Source organism: Rutidosis leptorrhynchoides, chromosome 1, assembly GCF_046630445.1.
Source record: "Rutidosis leptorrhynchoides isolate AG116_Rl617_1_P2 chromosome 1, CSIRO_AGI_Rlap_v1, whole genome shotgun sequence".
NCBI lineage: Eukaryota > Viridiplantae > Streptophyta > Magnoliopsida > Asterales > Asteraceae > Rutidosis > Rutidosis leptorrhynchoides.
Window position 1 is genome coordinate 156,648,919 of NC_092333.1, and position 24,694 is coordinate 156,673,612.

The window sequence follows — 24,694 nt, forward strand, 5'->3', positions numbered from 1 at the left end:
TCTAAGAATTAGGGAACAGACACCCTAATTGACGCGAATCCTAAAGATAGATCTATTGGGCCTAACAAACCCCATCCAAAGTACCGGATGCTTTAGTACTTCGAAATTTATATCATGTCCGAAGGAGGATCCCGGAATGATAGGGGATATTCTTATATGTATCTAGTTAATGTCGGTTACCAGGTGTTCACCATATGAATGATTATTTTTGTCTCTATGCATGGGACGTATATTTATGAGAACTGAAAATGAAATTCTTGTGGTCTATTAAAATGATGGAAATAAATGATTATGATAAACTAATGAACTCAACAACCTTTTGGTTGACACTTTAAAGCATGTTTATTCTCAGGTGTTAAAGAAATCTTCCGCTGTGCATTTGCTCATTTTAAAGATATTACTTGGAGTCTTTCATAGCATATTTTGAAGAACGTTGCATTCGAGTCATTGAGTTCATCAAAGATTATTATTAAATCAATTTATAGTTGGATAATGGATATTATGAAATGGTATGCATGCCTGTCAATTTTCGATGTAAAGAAAGTTTGTCTTTTAAAAACGAATGCAATGTTTGTAAAATGTATCATATAGAGGTCAAATACCTCGCAATGTAATCAACTATTGTGAATCGTTTATAATGTATATGAACGGGTCCTTTCAACCTAGGACTAGGCTGCATTAGAGAGTCGAACGTTAGGATAACTAGTGCATCTAGACTATAACCGTAGACTCGTTAAGTTGCATGAACCCTAATAGATGAAATTGCTATGATTACTTGGTATCTATTATGATATGATTACTAAGTGACTAACTTGGTGTTTTCTTTGAGTGCTAGATGACTTCTTCTAATCCTATCATTCTTACCGACTCTGACACTGAATCCGAGGAAACCGTGCAAGCGCAAGGGAACACGATACTCGAGTTTCTGGATGATACTGAATCGGAACAAGAGATGGAGACTGTGCATGAGAATGAGCCTAAAGGAAAGGAACCTGCAGAGGATTCCCGAGAAGAATCGGAACCCGAATCCGAATCCGAATATGATGTACCCGATTCACCTCAAACACCTTTTGTTAAACTCGATTATGTTAACCCCTATGGACCGAGAGGCCACCGTAGGATACCGAAAGGACCTGCTCGGCGTAATAACCCATTTTATAAGAGTTTTCGTTATGATAATCAGTCACTTGAGATGTGTCGCCGTTTTCATCCCTATGATGCTTCTACGTCTACTCCTAAGCCTAGTACCTCCACTGCTGCTACTAATGACAACAACCCAAATGATCTCACCGTGCGAGTTGAAAATTTGGAGAAAATGGTCGAGTACTTGTTGAAGGAACTCCAGAAACGCAAATAGAGATCGCTCGACTAGATTGTTCCACGCAATCAAACATTATTTGATTATTACTATTTATTATGTGATGTTCACACATACATTATTAGTTGTGGCTTTGCTTATGTGGTTTTACTTATGACATGAGGAATATGTTACTTTTACTGGTTATGCATGAATTTTGGAACAAGAAGTTTATTTCTTTAAGTGTTGGTTTACTAATGGCAATTTGTGTTAGTGATAATGTTACTAGTATACATTTTTCTTACTACTGCTACTACTAAACGTTATGTATCGCTATTATATATCACTAGTACTACTAGAATCACTGCGATTTAATATTAGTTACTATGCATCGATCCGTTGCTAGTATATTTTATATATCGATTTCATTGACACTAACCGAATGTGTTATCTTGACCAGAAAGATAATGCCGCCCAAGCCAGTTTCCCAAGCTGATGTTTGTCGGTGGATTTCCGAAGGAATAACCGAAGCTGTGGCAGAACTCTGAAACGGAACTAATAGTAACAACGTGAACGTTACAAATCAATGAAATCAAGATACGACTAATGCTTAAAATAATGGACAAGTAGGGTGTATGTACAAGACTTTCTTCAGTTGTGAACCACATTCGTTTAAGGGCACCGAAGGTCCAGTTGGTTCGACTCGTTGGTTTGAGAAGCTTGAGTCAGTTTTCCGTATCAGTGGTTGTAGAGAGATGGATAAAACGAAGTTTGCATCTAGTAAGCTATCTTATGGTGCGTTGACATGGTGGAATACCTATGCAAACTCAGTAGGTATGGATCAAGCATTTGAGACCTCATGGGAGGATTTGAAACGGATAATGATCGTAGAGTATTGTCCCTACGCTGAAACTGTTAAGATGGAGCGAGAACTCCAAAACCTGAAGCTAGTAGGTACTGATTTGACTAGTTACAATAAGAGATTCTTTGAGCTTGCCCTTATGTGTCCGCATATGGTTACTCCCGAATGTCGCAAGATCACTCTTTATGCGAACGGTTAGACCGAGAAGATTCAAAGTGGTGTAACTACTTCGAAGCCGAGAACTATACAAGAAGCTGTTGAGATGGCTAGTGAGTTAATCGATCAAGCTGAACAGCGAGGGAAGACTCCTGCCCCAAATGAGACTAAAACTCATGATAACAAGAGGAAATGGAATAACAAATATATTTTTTTTTTTTTGAAAGGCAAGTAAATTTTATTATTAAGAATAAACAGTACACGAATAAAAACTAGCAAGGAGCTAGACAATATACGAATCAACACACAACCGCATAAAAATGACGCACACACACACAAAGGCTCAAAACTAAAGAAAACACACAATCACGAGGACGCGACGCGACACGACAACAAAAAACTATGTTTCCAAGTCCGATGGTGCGCAAGAAGAGCAACACGAGCAACAACCAATATCCTCTTCCAAGTTATTCATCACATTCTCGATAAAATATCTATCGTGCCACCGAAAATTATCTCGACGTCGGCTACGTTTCATATTATTCCTACCCCACACAAGTTTAATAAAATGACTTTTGATCAAAGGAGGAGCTTTTTTCCTTTTAACAAGAAACCGAGCTACCGCGGTAAAAGCAGGACAGAGGGGTACGTCCTGCAAGTTAGCCTGAACAATTTCTATTAGGCTAGGGTCACCCACGTCACGTTCATCTGTGCGCAGATCCAGCCCATTTAGGGCCTGATTATCGTCATTTAATTTCACACTAAGCCCAATAGTAGACCCACCTTCTTTTGGTTTAAATGGCTCGTCAGAATTTTTGCTGCTCTCTGGTCCAATAAATGAATCCAGCCCACCTAAATGTGATTCAAGGATACCTGTTGAAATCGAATTAATAATTTCCTCTGGCCCACCTAAATTATGAGCTAAAGTATCTTTAGAATTTGAAAACGAATCACATGGGGGATTTGGGCCAGTGGTATGATTATGTCTATCAATCTTAGACTTCAAAGGAGCATCAAAAGTAGGGTCACGCGTGCAATTCTTGACCCCACCATCCACAACCTCGGGCAAAGTATCTTTTGTCATGGAACTTGAAAAAACCTCACTTGGAGCAGAACCATTAATGACTTCGGATTCCTCAACCATCACATCCGCGTCGGCCTGAAAAACTAGCCCGTCACTGGCATCATTTGCCGGAAACAATTTTGGGATCATAGGTATATACTTATTACCCCCATCATCGTAAATTTCCTCTTTTCCATCAAAACGAGTTGATTTAGAAATCGATTCAGTAGCCCAAAAATTCTCAAACTTGCACTCAGACATGTTAACGTGATGATCGTCTGGGAGATTATGAGGCTCCTTATGATCCGAGAACTGAACCGGACCCTTAGACTTCGGTTCTGGCTTGACATTATTGTTCGTTCCAACCCTCTCCGCGACTTCAAACGATTTGTTATTCACTTCGACCAATGTCCAAGATAGCCGATCATTGCTGTAGCTAAATATGAGATTGTGATTATTCACCGAATCGGGTAGATTTAACATGAAACACTTACCACCAACCTTTATTTCGATGCTATTATGAACCGGAAAATGAAACCCCGAATTGTTCTGATTGTTACCTTTAACAGTGGGTTTAACATGAAACTCTGGTTCCTTGGATTCGTGTTTAGCACCTGCAAGCGAATCCATGAAGCTTTTTCCTTCCCATTTAATTGGATTAGACTAACCACGGTTCCACGGGGCCGGTGGAAAATCATCCGCATTTAGATTGTATTCATAATCCTTACTCGATGAACGATTAGTAACATTCCTCTCCATAGCTTTGTACGGTTGAATCTATTTACCATTAACTTGAATGGTGTTCAAGACCTTTGCAAAAGATTCAATATCAGTGATGCCAACATAACGAACGTATCCGAAGCGTTGGCCGCTCGACAATCTCTTTCGTGCAAAATACACATCTTTAAGATCCCCGTAGTTCTCGAAGACACTCCGGCACTCAACTCGAGTCCATGTGTCCGGAAATTTGAAAATTAAAAACGAGATTACTCGATTATCGCACGACTTAGAACACGAAAAGCCACTTGGCTTCGACATGAAGATCACATCATCTTCGGCCAGGAGCCTGACTGGAAAGATGAAGTTTACCGGAGGTAGTTGCCGGAGGTAGTTTGAATATGAAGCGGTGCTGTTTTGCTAGATGAAAAATATGAGAGAGATAGAGAGAGAAAAATCTTAGACTGTATTTTAATCATATCATATGGGAGTTAAAGGTATTTGCGGAAATGGAATAACAATAACTCAGGGAAGAATTACAACCAGCAGTCCTTTAAGAAACAAGACACTACTAAGAGTAATGCTGCAATCCCAAATGCTAATTCTGGTTATAAGGGAAAGTTCCCATTGTGTGCTAAGTGTAATAGGCATCATCCGGGGAATTGTTTGAAAAAGTGTGATAAGTGTAAGAGGAATGGACATCTGGCTGCCGAGTGTAAGACTGGTACGAATATGTGTTATGGGTGCGAAAAAGAAGGTCATTTCCGAAAGGATTTCCCAACTGCTAGTAAGACTAACAAACCTGCAAGAGGAAAGGCTTTCAATATTAACTCTAGTGAAGCTCGTGATGATCCTAAGCTAGTCACAGGTACGTTTCTTCTCGATAATCAACATGTTTATGTACTTTTCGATTTCGGAGCTGATAGAATCTTTGTGTCTAGAGATTTTTGTTATAATCTTAAAAATGCTGTATCATCATTAGAGAATTTATATTCTATAGAACTAGGAAATGGTAATCTAATGAGTTCGGATAAGGTTTACCGTGATTGTACTTTGACTTTGGCTGGAATGTCATTTAAGATAGATGTGATACCTATTAAGCTAGGAAGTTTTGACCTAGTGGTTGGAATGGATTGGTTAGCCGAGAATAGAGCCGACATTGTCTGTCATCAGAAAGCGATTCGTATTCCTGTTGTTGAAGGTGAACCTTTAATGGTGTATGGAGAACGACGCAATACGCCGTTACATTTTATTAACTATTTGAAGGTGCAAAAACACATGAGGAAGGGTTGTCTTGCTATGTTAGTTCATGTAAGTAAAACTGAATCTGAAGGCAAGAAACTCGAAGATGTGGCCATTGTTAGAGAATTTCCCGATGTTTTTCCAGATGAGTTACCCGGATTACCTCCGCATAGAGACGTAGAGTTCCAGATTGATTTGGTTCCCGGAGCGACACCAGTAGCACGTGCGCCGTATAGACTTGCAAAACCCAAATTACAAGAGTTGTCTAGTCAACTGCAAGAGCTTTTAGATAAAGGATTCATTCGACCGAGCTCATCACCGTGGGGAGCTCCAGTACTGTTTGTGAAGAAGAAGGACGGCTCTATGAGACTCTGTATTGATTATAGAGAGTTGAATAAGTTAACTATCAAGAATAAATATCCGTTGCCGAGGATTGATGACTTGTTTGATCAATTGCACGGATCAGTATGTTATTCTAAGATCGATCTAAGGTCAGGTTACCATCAAATGAGAGTGAAGGAATCAGATATACCGAAGACAACGTTTAGGACACGATATGGTCATCACGAATTCACAGTAATGCCGTTTGGATTGATGAACGCACCGGCTGTGTTCATGGATCTCATGAACTGTGTGTGTAAGCCATATCTAGACAAGTTTATTATAGTATTTATCGATGATATATTGGTATACTCTAGAAGTGAGAAAGAACATGAACAACATCTCCGTTTGTTATTAGAGATGCTCAGGAAGGAGCAGCTGTACGCGAAGTTTTCAAAATGTGACTTTTGGTTGCGAGAAGTGCAATTCTTGGATCATATTGTAGTTGTCAATGGTATTCAAGTTGATCCTGCAAAGATAGAGACAGTGAAGAAATGGGAGACTCCTAAGTCGCCAACTCAGATACGACAATTTTTAGGTCTTGCTGGTTATTATAGGAGATTCATTGAGGGATTTTCTACTATTGCCCGACCGTTAACAGCTTTGACTCACAAGGGTAAGAAGTATGAGTGGACAGAATTGCATGAAGCTGCATTTCAGTTGTTAAAGGAGAAGTTAACGACTGCGCCGATTTTGTCTTTACCCGAAGGAACCGAGGATTTTGTAGTTTACTGCGATGCTTCATGGCAAGGTTATAGTTGTGTGTTAATGCAACGTACGAAAGTGATTGCATATGCATCCCGACAATTGAAGATGCACGAATTGAATTTTACGACTCATGATCTAGAACTTGGTGCTGTGGTTTTTGCATTGAAGATGTGGAGACACTATTTGTATGGTACGAAGTTCACTGTATTCACGGATCACAAGAGTTTGCAACATATTTTCGATCAGAAACAGCTTAATATGAGACAGAGACGTTGGATTGAGTTGTTAAACGATTACGACCGTGACATTAGCTATCATCCTGGTAAGGCTAATGTAGTGGCAGATGCTTTGAGTAGGAAGGAGAGAGTTAAGCCTATTCGAGTTAGAGCATTGAACTTGACAATTCGAAGGAACCTTACTTCCCAGATACGTGACGCACAGCTAGAAGCGTTGAAAGAAGAGAATGTTGCTGCTGAATCACTTCAAGGAATTGATAAGAAGTTTGTCACTCGAGACGATGGAACCCGGTATTTTATCGACAGAATATGGGTACCGAAATTTGGCGGATGAAGGGAACTAGTGCTAGAAGAGGCACATAAGACAAGGTATTATATTCATCCTGGATCCAACATGATGTACCAAGATCTTAGGGTACTGTATTGGTGGCCTAACATGAAAGCTGATATCGCTACTTATGTTGGTAAGTGCTTGACTTGTGCTAAAGTTAAGGCAGAGCATCAGAAACCGTCAGGACTACTGACACAACCAGAGATTCCCCAATGGAAGTGGGAGAATATTACGATGGACTTTATCACTAAGTTGCCTAAAACGGTAGGAGGTTATGACACGATATGGGTTATCGTGGATCGTCTTACGAAGTTTGCTCATTTTCTACCGATTAAGGAAACGGATAAGATGGAGAGGTTGGCACAAATTTACTTAAAGGAAGTAGTTTCACGAAATGGAGTGCCGCTATCTATTATTTCTGACAGAGACAGTAGATTTACGTCCAGATTTTGGCAATCTTTGTAAGAAGCTATGGGGACTCGTTTAGATATGAGTACTGCATACCATCCTCAAACGGATGGACAAAGTGAGAGAACGATTCAGACACTAGAGGACATGTTAAGAGCTTGTGTGATTGACTTTGGAATTGGATGGGATAGACATCTACCGTTAGTAGAGTTTTCCTCTAACAATAGTTATCATGCGAGTATAAAGGCAGCGCCTTTTGAAGCACTGTATGGCAGAAAGTGTAGATTGCCTTTATGTTGGACTGAGTTAGGAGATAGTCAGTTAACTGGTCCGGAGATTGTACATGAAACGACCGAGAAAATTGTACAGATTCTAGAAAGAATGAAAATAGCACGAGATCGTCAAAAGAGTTATGCAGATCTTAAAAGGAAAAAATTGGAATTTTAGGTTGGAGACAAGGTTATGCTTAAAGTGTCACCTTGGAAAGGTGTAGTGCGCTTTGGAAAAAGAGGAAAGTTAAGTCCGAGGTATATTGGACCATTTGAGATTACCGAACGAATTGGGCCGGTAGCGTATAGATTGAAATTACCGCAGGAACTTAGTGAAGTTCACGATACTTTTCATGTTTCCAATTTGAAGAGATGCTTATCAGATGAAAAGTTAGTGATTCCATTAGATGAAGTGCAAGTAGATCCTAAGCTTAATTTAATTGAAGAACCTGCTGAGATTATGGATCGCGAGATTAAGCAACTAAAGCAAAGCAGAATTCCATTGGTTAAGGTTAGATGGAATGCCCGAAGAGGATCAGAATTCACGTGGGAGGGTGAAGACTAGATGAGGCTTAAGTATCCGCAACTGTTTCCCGAGGAGACGACTACGGCGGATGACCACTAAAATTTCGGGACGAAATTTTTCATAACAGGTGGGTAATGTAACAACCCGACTTTTTCCATTACTATCGTTGTCCGTTAAGTGTTTAACGGTGATTACTTAAACTTTGTGTATTTAATTGACTTAAGTACATACTTAATAGAGGAATGTTTGAATTAATATATTATATTAATTTACGATTTATTTCGGATAGCGAAAGAACTAGAAAACGTTACGGTTAAGTTTATCGTCTAGAAAACTTTTCAGTTTACGGAACTCAGAGAAACGACACAATAATTATTTTCGATAATTATTGACTTTGAGAAAATAATTTTAATTTATTATTTATTTAATGAATTAAACTCGGTGATTGCGTTTCAACGACTAGTTTGTAGTGACCCGACTTTTCCATGTTTATATATATTAATTAAGATTGATATTTACATGACTAAATGTTTCCAACGTGTTAAGCAATCAAACTTGTTAAGACTTGATTAAATGAAATAAGTTTCATATAGACAATTGATCACCCATGTTGACCGGCAATTCACGAACGTTACAAAATTGTAAAAACTACATGTTGTGGTATATATATAGACAAATATATGGTTGACATAAGATTATGATGAGTAAGTATCACACTAAGTATATTAACAATGTGTGATATACATAAGAAATGAGATTACTAAGTTAAGAAACTCGAAATGATATATATAACGATTATCGTTATGATAACGTCTACTAAATACATATGTATCATATTAAGATATTGATACACTATATTTAACATGATAAAATGATATTTAAATATATCATTATGTGTGTTAACAATGAACTACATATGTAAAAACAAGACTACTAACCCAAGAATTACGAAACGAGACTTATATGTAACGATTATCGTTGTAACGATATTTTAATGTATATATCATATTAAGAGATATTCATACATCATAATATCATGATAATATAATAATTTAACATCTTATTTGATATAATAAACATTGGGTTAACAACATTAATTGAGATCGTTAACTTAAAGGTTTCAAAACAACACTTACATGTAACGACTAACGAAGACTTAACGACTCCATTAGAATGTATATACATGTTGTGTTTTGATATGTATTCTTACACTTTTGAAAGACTTCAAGACACATATCAAAATACTTCTACTTAACAAAAATGCTTACAATTACATCCTCGTTCAGTTTCATCATCAATTCTACTCGTATGCACCCGTATTCGTACTTGTACAATACACAGCTTTTAGAAGTGTGTACTATTGGTATATACACTCCTTTAAAATTACAAAAATATGAAATATCTCATAAAATTACAAAAATATGAGTAATCATTCATGACTTATTTACATGAAAACAAAATTACACATCCTTTATATCTAATCCATATACCAACGACCAAAAACACCTACAAACACTTTCATTCTTCAATTTTCTTCATCTAAGTGATCTCTCTCAAGTTCTATCTTCAAGTTCTAAGTGTTCTTCATAAATTCCATAAGTATAGTTTCATAAAAATCAAGAATACTTCCAAGTTTTCTAATCCATTCCAAGTAATCATCTAAGATCAAGGAACCTTTGTTATTTATAGTAGGTTATCTTTCTAATTCAAGGTAATATTCATAATCAAACTTTGATTCAATTTCTACAACTATAACAATCTTATTTCGAGTGAAAATCTTACTTGAACTGTTTTCGTGTCATGATTCTGTTTCAAGAACTTTCAAGCCATCCAAGGATCCTTTGAAGCTAGATCCATTTTTCTCATTTCCAGTGGTTTTATCCAGAAAACTTTAGGTAGTAATGATGTTCATAACATCATTCGATTCATACATATAAAGCTATCTTATTCGAAGGTTTAAACTTGTAATCACTAGAACATAGTTTAGTTAATTCTAAACTTGTTCGCAAACAAAAGTTAATCCTTCTAACTTGACTTTTAAAATCAACTAAACACATGTTATATATCTATATGATATGCTAACTTAATGATTTAAAACCTGGAAACACGATGAACACAATAAAATCGGATATACGCCGTCGTAGTGAAACCGGGGGCTGTTTTGGTTTGGATAATTAAAAACTATGATAAACTTTGATTTAAAAGTTGTTCTACTTGGAAAATGATTTTTCTTATGAACATGAAACTATATCCAAAAATCATGGTTAAACTCAAAGTGGAAGTATGTTTTCCAAAATGGTAATCTAGACGTCGTTCTTTCGACTGAAATGACTACCTTTATAAAAATGACTTGTAACCTATAATTCTGACTATAAACTTATACTTTTTCTGTATAGATTCATAAAGTTAAGTTCAATATGAAACGATAGCAATTTTATTCACTCAAAACGGATTTAAAATGAAGAAGTTATGGGTAAAACAAGATTGGTTATTTTTGCTTGTTGTAACTACGTGAAAATTGGTAACAAATCTATATTAATTATATCCTAGCTAACTTATATTGTATTATACATGTATACTAATATATTATGTAATCTTGGGATACCATAGACACGTATGCAAATGTTTTGACATATCATATCGACCCATCTATATATATTATTTGGAACAACCATAGACACTCTATATGCAGTAATGTTGGAGTTAGCTATACAGAGTTGAGGTTGATTCTAAAAATATATATAGTTTGAGTTGTGATCTAGCCTAAGAGGTGTATACACTGGGTCGTGGATTGATTCAAGATAATATATATCGATTTATTTCTGTACATCTAATTATGGACAACTAGTTGTAGGTTACTAACAAGGACAGCTGACTTAATAAACTTAAAACAGTAAAACTTATTAAAAATGTTGTAAATATATTTTGAACATACTTTGATATATATGTACATATTTGTTATAGGTTCGTGAATCGACCAGTGGCCAAGTCTTACTTCCCGACGAAGTAAAAATCTGTGAAAGTGAGTTATAGTCCCACTTTTAAAATCTAATATTTTTGGGATGAGAATACATGCAGGTTTTATAAATGATTTACAAATTAGATACAAGTACGTGAAACTACATTCTATGGTTGAATTATAGAAATCGAATATGCCCCTTTTTATTAAGTCTGGTAATCTAAGAAATAGGGAACAGACACCCTAATTGACGCGAATCCTAAAGATAGATCTATTGGGCCTAACAAACCCCATCCAAAGTACCGGATGCTTTAGTACTTCGAAATTTATATCATATCCGAAGGGTGTCCCGAAATGATGGGGATATTCTTATATATGCATCTTGTTAATGTCGGTTACCAGGTGTTCACCATATGAATGATTTTTATCTCTATGTATGAGATGTATATTGAAATATGAAATCTTGTGGTCTATTATTATGATTTGATAATATATAGGTTAAACCTATAACTCACCAACATTTTTGTTGACGTTTTAAGGATGTTTATTCTCAGGTGATTATTAAGAGCTTCCGCTGTTGCATACTAAAATAAGGACAAGATTTGGAGTCCATGCTTGTATGATATTATGTAAAAACTGCATTCAAGAAACTTATTTTTGATGTAATATATTCTTATTGTAAACCATTATGTAATGGTCGTGTGTAAACGGTATATTTTAGATTATCATTATTTGATAATCTACGTAATGCTTTTAAACCTTTATCGATAAAATAAAGGTTATGATTGTTTTAAAAATGAATGCAGTCTTTGAAAAACGTCTCATATAGAGGTCAAAACCTCTCGACGAAATCAATTAATATGGAACGTTTATAATCAATATGAACGGGACATTTCAGTTGGTATCCGAGCGTTGGTCTTAGAGAAACAGAAAATTGCATTAGTGTGTCTTGCCGAGTTTGTTAGGATGCATTAGTGAGTCCGGACTTCGACCGTGTTTTTCTTCAAAAATGATTGCTTAACATTTTTTTTGTTGGAAACTATATATTATTAACATGTAAATATTATGTGATATATTAATCTCTTAATGTGTTTGATATTGTGTGATAGATGTCTACCTCTAGTACAAATCCCATTGATTCACCTAATAATAATGAAGAGTCGAATATATTTTGGGAAGATTCACAAATTTCCGAAGAGGAACTGGAAGAGGAGGAACCGGAAGAGGAGGAACCGGAAGAAGAGAAACCAGAAGAGGATGAATCGGAAGAGGAGGAACCAGAAGAAGAAGAGGTTCCGGAGGAAGAAATATTGATACCTATAGTAAATCAATTAAATAAAAGAAAATCCTCAATCAACGGACCAAAGTTAATAATGGTCAATGGTGTTTCCGCCGAGGAAGCAAAATATTGGGAAGATTATCAATTTTTCGATGAATCGGATCCCGATGAGGATTCCGATGATGTTAAAGAAATTACCTCGACCCAATTTAATAAAGCGAAAGAAAATAATAAGGGAAAAGGTATAAAAATAGAGAAACCCGATTCCAACCTCGATGAACTTTATATGTATCGACAACATCCGTATTTCCTAAAATGTAACAATGACCCGGGAACCTCTAAACCACCAAGTTTTTCTAAACCATTATGGAAAACGACGGCTCGTATTAGAGGAACACCATATATTCCTAGAAAATTATAAAAACGAACCAAGTCCGAAGAAGAAGAAACCAGTGATTCAGATTAGAAGGTTGTAATCAAGTTGTGTATTATATGTATTGTAGTGTATTTGTACTTTTATGTTCTATGTAAAAAATTGCTTGTATTGTTTGTTAATTATCTTTTATGAATCTAATCATTGTCTATTTTACAGTATAAAAACAAAATGGACATTAAGGGTAGATAACTGAATATTTTAGAAGACCTACCAGAGGATATGATTGAGGAAATCTTGTCTAGAGTCGGTCAGAATTCATCAGCACATTTAGTTATGGCGAAATTAACTTGTCAAACATTTGAAAGATTTTCCAGAAATGCCTTAGTTTATAAAAGGCTTTCCTTTGATAGGTGGGGTATATCACATTGGGGAGACCGTAAGTTATGCCGTGTTTTCTTTAAAGCGTTAAATGCGGGGAACCCAAATGCAATTTTACGCTACGAGTTAAGAACCTATTTTACTCATCATATCCCAACATAGGATTTCGTGAATTAGAAAGAGCTTCTAACATGCAACATAAAGAAGCATGTTATGCTTACGGGTTAGTGATGTTCGCTTCTTACCAAAGTGAGAAAAAGAACATCGGATTACAACTTTTAAATAAAACCTTCCCACAAGTGACGGATTCAGTAGTTGGGGTGAGAAACAAGGTTTTTAGATTATTACGGGGCTGTTGGACATTACGAAACCCTCGTCCTTTTGACGACATTACAACATGCTGCCTAGCTAATGGTTATAACGGTTATTTTTCACAAGACCAAGGATGGGAAGTCATCTTAGTAAAACCAGAATGCATGACTTGTTTCTGGACTTATGAATTACGTGTCTTTATTTCCTTTGCTGAACAACTTGCGTATTAACTAGATTTATCTTCAAAACTGTCCTGTATCATAGTGTACTATATTTCATGTTATATGTAATATAGCGAAGTTGTAAGTTTGAAGAATATTTGTATGTGATATATTATTATAATCAGTTTTTCATATGGAATTGTAGTAGTTGAATTGTATATTAGCTACTAAGTATGAACTTAACGGGTAGGTAGTACCCGAATTTAAAATTATAAAACGCTAATATGAAGAAAAAGATTTTATAAATGAGTTCATATTATGCTACGAGATACTATTGACTACTCTTAATATTTTGTATGATTAAATTGTTTCATTTGACTATTTTGAAGGAAATGGCACCGACTACTCGACACACCTTGAATATGAGCGAAGAGGAATTTCATGCCTTTCTTGCTTCAAACATAGCTGCAGTACAGGTCACGCTACATACCAACAATAACTCTGAATCTAGCAATGCAGCTAACCGCGCAAGAAATCGTGTAGGATGCTCCTACAAAGAATTCACTGCCTGCAAACCTTTGGAATTTGATGGAACCGAAGGACCAATTGGATTGAAACGGTGGACCGAGAAAGTCGAATCGGTGTTTTCCATAAGTAAGTGTACTGAAGGAGACAAAGTGAAGTACGCTACGCATACCTTCACAGGTATTGCATTAATATGGTGGAATACCTATCTAGAGCAAGTGGGACAAGATGCTGCTTACGCGCTACCGTGGTCAGCATTTAAGCACTTGATGAACGAGAAGTACCGTCCCAGAACCGAGGTCAATAAGCTCAAGTTAGAACTTAGAGGGTTACGAACATAGGGATTCGATATTACTTCGTACGAAAGATGATTCACAGAATTGTGCCTATTGTGTCCGAGAGCGTTTGAAGATGAGGAAGAGAAGATCGACGCGTTTGTGAAAGGGTTACCGGAGAGAATCCAAGAAGATATAAGTTCACACGAGCCTGCCTCCATACAATAGGCATGTAGAATGGCTCACAAACTAGTGAACCAGATTGAGGGAAGAATTAAAGAACAGGCAGCCGAAGAGGCCAACGTGAAGTTAGTCAAAAGAAAGTGGGAGGAAAACGGTGATAAGAGTCACCAAAACAACAACAACTATCCCAACAATCGCAACATCAATCGCAACTACAACAAACGGCACAACAACAACAACAACAACTACAATAATCATCCCAACAATAATAACAACCGCAACAACAACAACAATCAGAAGCAACTATGCCAAAGGTGTGAAAAGTATCACTCGAGGTTTTGCACCAAATTTTGCAACAAGTGTAAAAGAAATGGTCATAGCGCGGCGAAGTGTGAGGTCTACGGACCAGGGGTTAACAGAACGACAGGAACAAATAGTGTCGGAACGAGTAATGGCGGAGCAAGTAGTGTCGGAGCAAGTTATGCCAATGTAGTTTATTATAAATGTGGAAAACCGGGCCACATTATTAGAAATTGCCCGAACCAGGAGAACACGAATGGACAAGGCTGCGGAAGAGTTTTCAATATTAATGCGGCAGAGGCACAGGAAGACCCGGAGCTTGTTACGGGTACATTTCTTATTGACAATAAATCTGCTTACGTTTTATTTGATTCGGGTGCGGATAGAAGCTATATGAGTAGAGATTTTTGTGCTAAATTAAGTTGTCCATTGACGCCGTTGGATAGTAAATTTTTACTCGAATTAGCAAATGGTAAATTAATTTCAGCAGATTATATATGCCGGAATCGAGAAATTAAACTGGGTAGCGAAATATTTAAGATTGATTTGATACCAGTAGAGTTAGGGAGTTTTGATGTAATACTTGGCATGGACTGGCTGAAGGAGATGAAAGCAGAGATCGTATGTTACAAAAATGCAATTTTCATTGTACGAGAAGAAGGAGAACCCTTAATGGTGTACGGAGAAAAGGGCAACACGAAGCTACATCTTATTAGTAATTTGAAGGCACAAAAACTAATAAGAAAAGGTTGCTATGCTGTTCTAGCACACGTCGAGAAAGTACAAACTGAAGAAAAGAGTGATGTTCCCGTCGCAAAAGAATTTCCCGATGTATTTCCGAAAGAATTACCGGGATTACCCCCACATCGATCCATTGAATTTCAAATAGACCTTATACCAGGAGCTGCACCAATAGCTCGTGCTCCATACAGACTCGCACCCAGCGAAATGAAAGAATTACAAAGTCAGTTACAGGAACTTTTAGAGCATGGTTTCATTCGACCAAGTACATCACCATGGGGAGCTCCTGTTCTGTTTGTGAAGAAGAAAGATGGTACATTCAGGTTGTGTATCGACTACCGAGGGTTGAACAAACTTACCATCAAGAACCACTACCCACTACCGAGAATCGACGACTTATTTGATCAACTTTTCGAAGATCGATTTACATTCTGGATATCATCAAATGCGAGTAAAGGAGGATGATATTCCAAAAACAGCTTTTAGGACGCGTTGTGGTCATTACGAGTTTATGGTTATGCCATTTGGATTGACTAACGCACCAGCTGTGTTCATGGACATTATGAACCGAGTGTGTGGGCCATATCTTGACAAGTTTGTCATTGTTTTCATCGATGACATACTTATTTACTCAAAGAATGATCACGAGCACGAAGAACATTTGAGGAAAGTGCTAGAAGTATTGAGGAAAGAAAAACTGTACGCTAAGTTTTCAAAGTGTGCATTTTGGTTGGAAGAAGTTCAATTCCTCGGTCACATAGTGAACAAAGAAGGTATCCATGTGGACCCGGCAAAGATCGAAACCGTTAAAAAGTGGGAAACCCCGAAAACTCCGAAACACATACGTCAGTTTTTAGGACTAGCTGGTTACTACAGAAGGTTCATCCAAGACTTTTCCAGAATAGCAAAACCCTTAACTGCATTAACGCATAAAGGGAAGAAATTTGAATGGAAAGATGAGCAAGAGAAAGCGTTTCAATTGTTAAAGAAAAAGTTAACTACGACACCTATATTGTCATTACCTGAAGGGAATGATGATTTTGTGATATATTGTGATGCCTAAAAGTAAGGTCTCGGTTGTATATTAATGCTACGAATGAAAGTAATTGCTTATGCATCTAGACAATTGAAGATTCACGAACAGAATTATACGACGCATGATTTGGAATTAGGCGCGGTTGTTTTTGCATTAAAGACTTGGAGGCACTACTTATATGGGGTCAAAAGTATTATATGTACCGACCACAAAAGTCTTCAACACATATTTCATCAGAAACAACTGAATATGAGGCAGCGTAGGTGGATTGAATTGTTGAATGATTACGACTTTGAGATTCGTTACCACCCGGGGAAGGCAAATGTGGTAGCCGATGCCTTGAGCAGAAAGGACAGAGAACCCATTCGAGTAAAAGCTATGAATAAATGATTCACACTAACCTTACTACTCAAATAAAGGAGGCGCAACAAAGAGTTTTAAAATAGGGAAATTTAAAGGATGAAATAACCAAAGGATCAGAGAAGCATCTTAATATTCGGGAAGATGGAACCCGGTATAGGGCTGAAAGAATTTGGGTACCAAAATTTGGAGATATGAGAGAAATGGTACTTACAGAAGCTCATAAAACCAGATACTCAATACATCCTGGAACGGAGAAGATGTACAAGAATCTCAAGAAACATTTTTGGTGGCCAGGTATGAAAGCCGATGTTGCTAAATACGTAGGAGAATGTTTGACGTATTCTAAGGTCAAAGCGGAGCATCAGAAACCATCAGGTCTACTTCAACAACCCGAAATCCCGGAATGGAAATGGGAAAACATTACCATGGATTTCATCACTAAATTGCCAAGGACTGCAAGTAGTTTTGATACTATTTGAGTAATAGTTGATCATCTCACCAAATCAGCAAATTTCCTGCCAATAAGAGAAGATGACAAGATGGAGAAGTTAGCACGACTGTATTTGAAGGAAGTCGTTTCCAGACATGGAATACCAATCTCTATTATCTCTGATAGGGATGGCAGATTTATTTCAAGATTCTGGCAGACATTACAGCAAGCATTAGGAACTCGTCTAGACATGAGTACTGCCTATCATCCACAAACTGATGGGAAGAGCGAAAGGACGATACAAATGCTTAAAGACATGCTACGAGCATATGTTATTGATTTCGGAAACAGTTGGGATCGACACCTACCGTTAGCAGAATTTTCCTACAACAACAGTTATCATTCTAGTATTGAGATGGCGCCGTTTGAGGCACTTTATGGTAGAAAGTGCAGGTCTCCGATTTGTTGGAATGAATTGGGGGATAGACAGATTACGAGTCCAGAAATAATACAAGAAACTACCGAGAAAATCATCCAAATTCAACAACGATTGAAAACCGTCCAGAATCGACAAAAGAGCTACGCGGACAGTAAAAGAAAAGATATAGAGTTTGAAATTGGAGAAATGGTCATGCTTAAGGTTTCACCTTGGAAAGGCGTTGTTCAATTTGGTAAATGTGGGAAACTAAATCCAAGGTACATTGGACCATTCAAGATTATAGATCGTGTCGGACCAGTAGCTTACCAACTGGAGCTACCTCAACAACTCGCGGCTGTACATAACACTTCAATTCATTGAAGAACCCGTCGAAATAATGGATCGTGAGGTTAAGATACTTAAGCAAAACAAGATATCGATTGTTAAGATTCGATGGAATGTTCGTAGAGGACCCGAGTTCACCTGGGAGCGTGAAGATCAGATGAAGAAGAAATACCCGTGATGTGTGAAATCGCGTCTATTATTTATAATGGGAAAAACCGGTTTAAAGATTTACTACACACTAACGGGCAGTGTACCCGATCGTGTAATAGTATAAAGTTGGTAAATCCAAGATCGTTCCAAGGACAGTTTAGACGTGAAAATTAAGATTGTAACTAATGAATTAAACTAAGTTAAATCTAGAAAATTGAATTACGAGATAATTTGTTTGGTTGGCTATTTAACGATTAGCCAAAATTAAAGATAGCTTTAATTAATAACAAGATTGAACAATATTTTTGGTGTTTTCAGTTTTAAGCTTTAAAGCAAACAAACGAGTAAAATAAGATAGTTGTAAACAATTAAAAAAACGAATGCTTGTCTAGACCTTTTTCACCTAGTATTAGATGCATTTAGATTAAGCCCCAGTTATTATCTAACTTATATGAATTATCTAGTCGGTTCACCTGGAATTCCCCAGCGCAAACACTTCAATTAAGATTACACGACACGGAATTCCCCGTAGCCTAAGACCTCCTAATTGTGACTAAACAGTTCAACTGAGATGAAGACTCAAATCACAATCACACCAACTCTCGTTGCGCATAATTCACCCCTATTTCATCTAGCCTTTTGAATTCAATTTACTCTCGTCTCCGAGTAAGCAAACAAACAATTAAGACAAACCAATTGTAAATTAATGCACTAAATTAATGAACTCTCGTCCTATCAAACAAGTACACAACCAATTGAATTGAAGAGTCTAGCTTCAATAAGAATGGTTCTTTAATTCAAACATCAAATCATCATAAATTAATCAAACAACTGATAAGTAGCATCCAATACATTGGTTATTAAATCTAGACAAACATTAAAGAACTTAGTCAATAATCATGGCAACAATAAAAATCACAAATAAAGTAATAGAGAAATTCATTGTTTATGACAAGAGATTCACCTAATCAATGATTGAATCCTGAAAGATAAACGAATCGAGACTTGTTTCCGGAATGATTGATACCTTAGAATGACCTTGGAAATCCCCAAAAATCACCTAAGTTCGTCAAAAAGCTGCTGTAATTCGTCTGGATACGATAATGATAAATTAAGGTAATTTCCGGGCTTTAAATAGGTGCAATTCTGAACCCGGTTAAGACCCTGCGCGGCGCGCCCTTACTCGCGCGGTGCGCCATTTCCTCGCGCGGCGCGCCAAATAACTGGTGAGCTGAAATCTGCCTTTTAAAAACGCTCGAACTGTATTTTATGTGGAATGGCGCGGCGCGCCACGTTTTGGAGCGGCGCTCCATGTCATTTTTGCTGAAATGAGCTGAAAAACTTAATACAAACACCAAAACTCGAATCGGACTAAACCCTTTCACTCGTTTACATCGAAAATCACCCAAAACCATCAAATAACTTCAAAATTAACCTCCTTGGTCTTAGAACTCAAACTTTTCACAACTTTCACCGAAATAATTCCAAATCGTATCCAAAAGGACCAAAATGTACCCGATATCGCTAAGGAAAATGCGTATAAAATATGCGATATCAAACAACCCTACACTAGAGTTTTGCTTATCCTCAAGCAAATAAACTCGATAATAATCTTCTACCATATAATAATGTCTTCAAACATGTATGTAGAACCAAACAAACAAGAAACCAAACAAGCAACTAGCGTGGGCACGATTTGGAATAAATAACAACCATAGTTCCCACTTGCATTCCCCCGATGTAACTTCCCAACCGCAAACAATATGAATGAATATAATAACCAAAATAATCTCGATAACGTACCGTAATGATGAAATAGAGAATCTCGAATCATAACATAAGTCTTCAATGGAACCGGGAATCAAGTGGGAACCGAGCACCAGAGATATAACAATCGAACATGTGTGCCAAGAGAACGCACGGGCTACCCCGCAATTGGTCAAGCCAAGCCTCCCACAGTACCTAACATCGCGGGATGTCGGTAGAAAATAATGTGCTTAGGAGGATACACATTACGTCCGGATATCATCGACAATTACGAGGCAATCATCTAATCCGTTAAGTCAATCATAAAGATTGAAGTTCATCAGGCTTAAAAGCTGATATCTTACCTTTCCGGAGGTTATCCACTGAGAATCTGATCAATCACTAACATTTTGTGTATCATGGTGCGCTTCCCATTTGGCTAGCAAATCTCCCTCATTGAGATAAGCTTCGACTACCAGTTTCCCTGTTTGACGTTGAGGCCTGGTAGATATCCAATCTATTTTAGCAATGACTTTTCAAGACTTTTCGTCACCCTACAACTGCTCTGGACTACAACTTCTGAAATGAATCAGCAAGTGTGTCGTTCGGGAGACTTGACTCCCTTAAGGATGGAATGGATACATCCTATGTGGTTATGTTAGGTGGTTGGGCGCATCATTGTCCTTGTTAGGAGAAACAATGAAGACTTCCCTGTTTAAGTTTTTGATCTAGCGCATGGCCCGGTTTTGACCACACAATCCAATCACCGTTCATACGGTTGACACCCGTTTTTGTACAAGTGACCTACGTATGAACTGTTATGTTCATGTAGGATTTCACATTCAAAATAATGAACATGTTTTGAAAGTTCAAGATTTTCTCCTCTAACAGTACCTCATCGTGAAATGATGGGTAATGAAATGGCACGCTTAAGAGGTATACGTACCAAGTAGAACGGTCGGAAGACTTTACTTCCTTAATGAGTGGATCTGAGTCACTCGGAAGTGCCAATCTGTTTCAATTAACACTGGTTTTGAAACAACTTTCGGAAGACTTTACTCCCGATAAATCCCGAAAACCTTCGGGTTCCATAGCTTTTGGCTATGGGTTGTGTTGTCTAAGCAAACACAAGCACGTAGCTATTGCTCCTAAAAAGGACAGCACTAGTGAAGCTCAAGGCTCCTCTTCCCATAGTATCACATCATTAAATGATGCAATAATAAAATGATATAGTTTCGGAAGTCTGCTATACCAAGTAACCAAAAGTTTTTGATCTGGCACGTGATTCGGTCACAATCACGCTATGCAATCACCGCTCTCTCACGGTTTACACCCGTTTTGGTACAGGTGACCTACTATTGAGTTCTTTGAACTAGTAGGATTTCATGTTCAATGGAAATGAACATGTGGAACACTTTTGGCTTCTCCAAATTCACAAAATAAAAATACCAAGCCAAATCTTAAACAAGGGTTTTGGTCGAATTTTTAACTATTTTTCTATCTTTTTTTTTCTTTTTCGCTAACTAATTTTTCATTTTTTTTTTCCTAAATTTTTCAATTTTTTTTTTTACGACCAAAACCCCGTGAAACGTCAAGTCTTTTAGATATCAAAACCAAAATAATGATGATTCTATTAACAACCAACCCGAGAGATTTTACATCCCCCACCCCACACTTGAGATCAAGTAATGTCCCCATTACTTGAGATCAAAAATGGATTAAAATCGAAAGTGTAAGAAAAATAAAAACTTATCGAGCTTAACCACTAATCGTGGAATGACAGTGACAGATGGCGCTGAACTGACTGCCAGCATAAGAACATCGTCCATTCCCGATCCTCACACCAATATCATCACTCAAGTAGTTTTGCTGAACTTAATGCCAGACTTGAAAAAAAAAATTGTTTCACCAACATACCTAAGAAAAGAAAAACACACGAACTACATAAATGGGACAAGGTGGCACCACCCGGTACCGAAATGCCTTGTCCCTAAATAAATCCACAGTACATAAGCAAAACATAAAATTATCCAAGTACAAACCAACGAAACGGAAATAGTTTAAAACAAATTACAACATAATCACGCGCAACAATCAATCACTTCCCGGCCAAAAATCTCTGGTAGGGTCCCAGTTCACACCATACGTATCCTGACAAGCTTGGTATGGGTCATATGAAGGATCCGGTCTCGGAGGAGTAACAGACGTATAATCGGGAATGGTAGTTCGCGTCGAAATATACGCCTCCGGGTTATGACGCATCTGACGCTGAATTTGTCGCTGATGGATCTCCCACTGATTGTGGGCCCTAATTCCCCTAACATCGTACTCAACCCTGTCAACACGCTCTCCCAAATGACCCAACTCTGTTCCAAACTGTCCTAGTTTTGTGTTAATCGACCCATAATTTTGTTGGTGCCAAGTCATCAAATCCTCATTATGCCTATGCTGCTCTGCCAACATCCGCTGATTATGCTCCACCTGAGCATCATATGCTGACCTGCTGTCCCTGTACTCTAAATGAAGACCGTCCACACTGTTCACCAAAGAATTCCAACTCTCTTCACCCATTGACCACGTACCCTGTACGTTCGCACCACTCGAGCTCCCAGCCTCATACGTGGATCGACTAGCTCCACGTCCACATCCTCGACCTCCACCGTCACCTGGCTATTGCTGTTGCTGTTGCTCTTCATCAGACTACAAAACCCATCCTGCTGGACCACGACGGATAAACTCAACCTTAAAGAAAAATAGAATATTGGTGGGCATCGCCTCAACTCCCACCACATCACTTCGACTCGTCGGGATCGAAAACGCCCGAGCTAACCTAGTAACAAAATGCCCACCTAACAATGGGCATTCCGTGCGGTTTTCCATTCCAATTTCCTGCAACCATACCCCTAACATACATGGGACATCGATCGGCTCCCTCAGTTTAATTTGTTGTAGGATCCAAAGATCCCTTCGCTGAATTTTGTTTGCGTTTCTCCTTGCCATAAACATAGTAGCTATCATCTTAAAAATTATTTGATCCTCAGGAAGTCTAAGCATCGACTGAACACTTCGACTCGAACTAAACGGACCAGCACTAGCAGTTGCCACAGTCGGCCAATAATCACTTTCACTGAAAACTTGCTCCCCAAACACTCTGCAATTCATCAAATGCCACTTTAAATCATTATCAGTCAACTCAGGATATAGATCTAATGCCTGAGCCAGCTCAATCTTAGACATACAACGCTCTAACCCGCCAAGCCTAAACGATAAGAAATCTGCCTCGGTCGGAGAGACTCGAGGTCGACAACTAACAGTTGAGAAAAACTCTATAGTTATCTGCTCATAAATATCCTCATTAATCTCAAATAACCTTTCATAAGGTCTCAACTCATTGCCCGCATAGACTACCCACAAGTAACGACGCAACTCCCGAACAATATTAGGACCCGCTGATGAAAGATGCGTCCAATCTAAATAATAAGTTCGCTCAATCGGACGAGCGCTATTTGTGGTGAACCTTTCCTCCAAATCCTCATTATTCGAGATATGAGATAACCATAATTCAGGATTATTCGGTGGTTGCCTTGGTTGTTCCTGGGATCCTCTTGATCTCTACATTCATGAAACAAGTAAAGAAAACAAAACAACAAACTCAAAAGTTAATGTTAGTCATAATAATAGACACCAAGTACCATTCACAACCAAATCATGTTTCATGCCAATCCACTTTTGAAAACAATCTCCAAGTTAACAAATAATACTTAAAAAAAAAACATGTCAAAAACTACACTCTCAACCAAACCACATTATCCCTTAAAACAAAACAACTCATGAACCATAATCATAAATCAACATAACCCAAAACATGACAAACATGATTACTTATCACTCATTTAGATTCCAACAATCCAATAAACTTCATCATGTTTGCAACTTTTACCAATTCCAACAACCATTAACAAAATCTTCATCACAATTCAAAATCATATGTTTAATCCTTACTAGCATGGCATTACACATAATTAGAACAATATAGCTCAAGTCATTCAAAACAATTTGACCCGCCCATATGGACACAACCCCACACTAGCTCAAAAACACATGAACAATTCAAGAACTACCACACCTTCAAGCAAATATCCCCTTTCTCACTTACAAAATTCGGATTTTTAAACCTACAAACCCTAGGTTCATGTTAAACTTTCCAAAAACACAAAATTAATCATGAAATCAAAGCATACAATGATAATCTAACAAAACCCATGACTAATTGAATCACATAACCCAAATTAAAGCAACCCCACACTAATTCATCATGATACTCAAAAATTAAACATAATAAGATAAAATTAGTTAGAAAGAAACAAATTCGGACCTTGGTGGGAGCCATTCTTGAAAGATTGAAGTTAATTGAAACAAGAAATCAAAGTTTTGAGATTTAGGGTTTTGAAAATCAAAGTGTTTGAAAGTGTTAAAGAGATGTTATGAATGAAAAGAATAAAAGGAATTGGGGTAAATACA

At 37.5% G+C, this 24,694-nt stretch overlaps 1 protein-coding gene across 1 annotated transcript; it reads left to right on the plus strand.

Moving 5' to 3' along the window:
- The first annotated feature begins 1,932 nt into the window (after positions 1-1,932).
- On the plus strand, positions 1,933-2,358 carry LOC139890471 (uncharacterized). The gene has a single exon (XM_071873350.1). The coding sequence runs from the start codon at positions 1,933-1,935 to the stop codon at positions 2,356-2,358; it is 426 nt and encodes a 141-aa protein (XP_071729451.1).
- Positions 2,359-24,694: the final 22,336 nt, after the last annotated feature.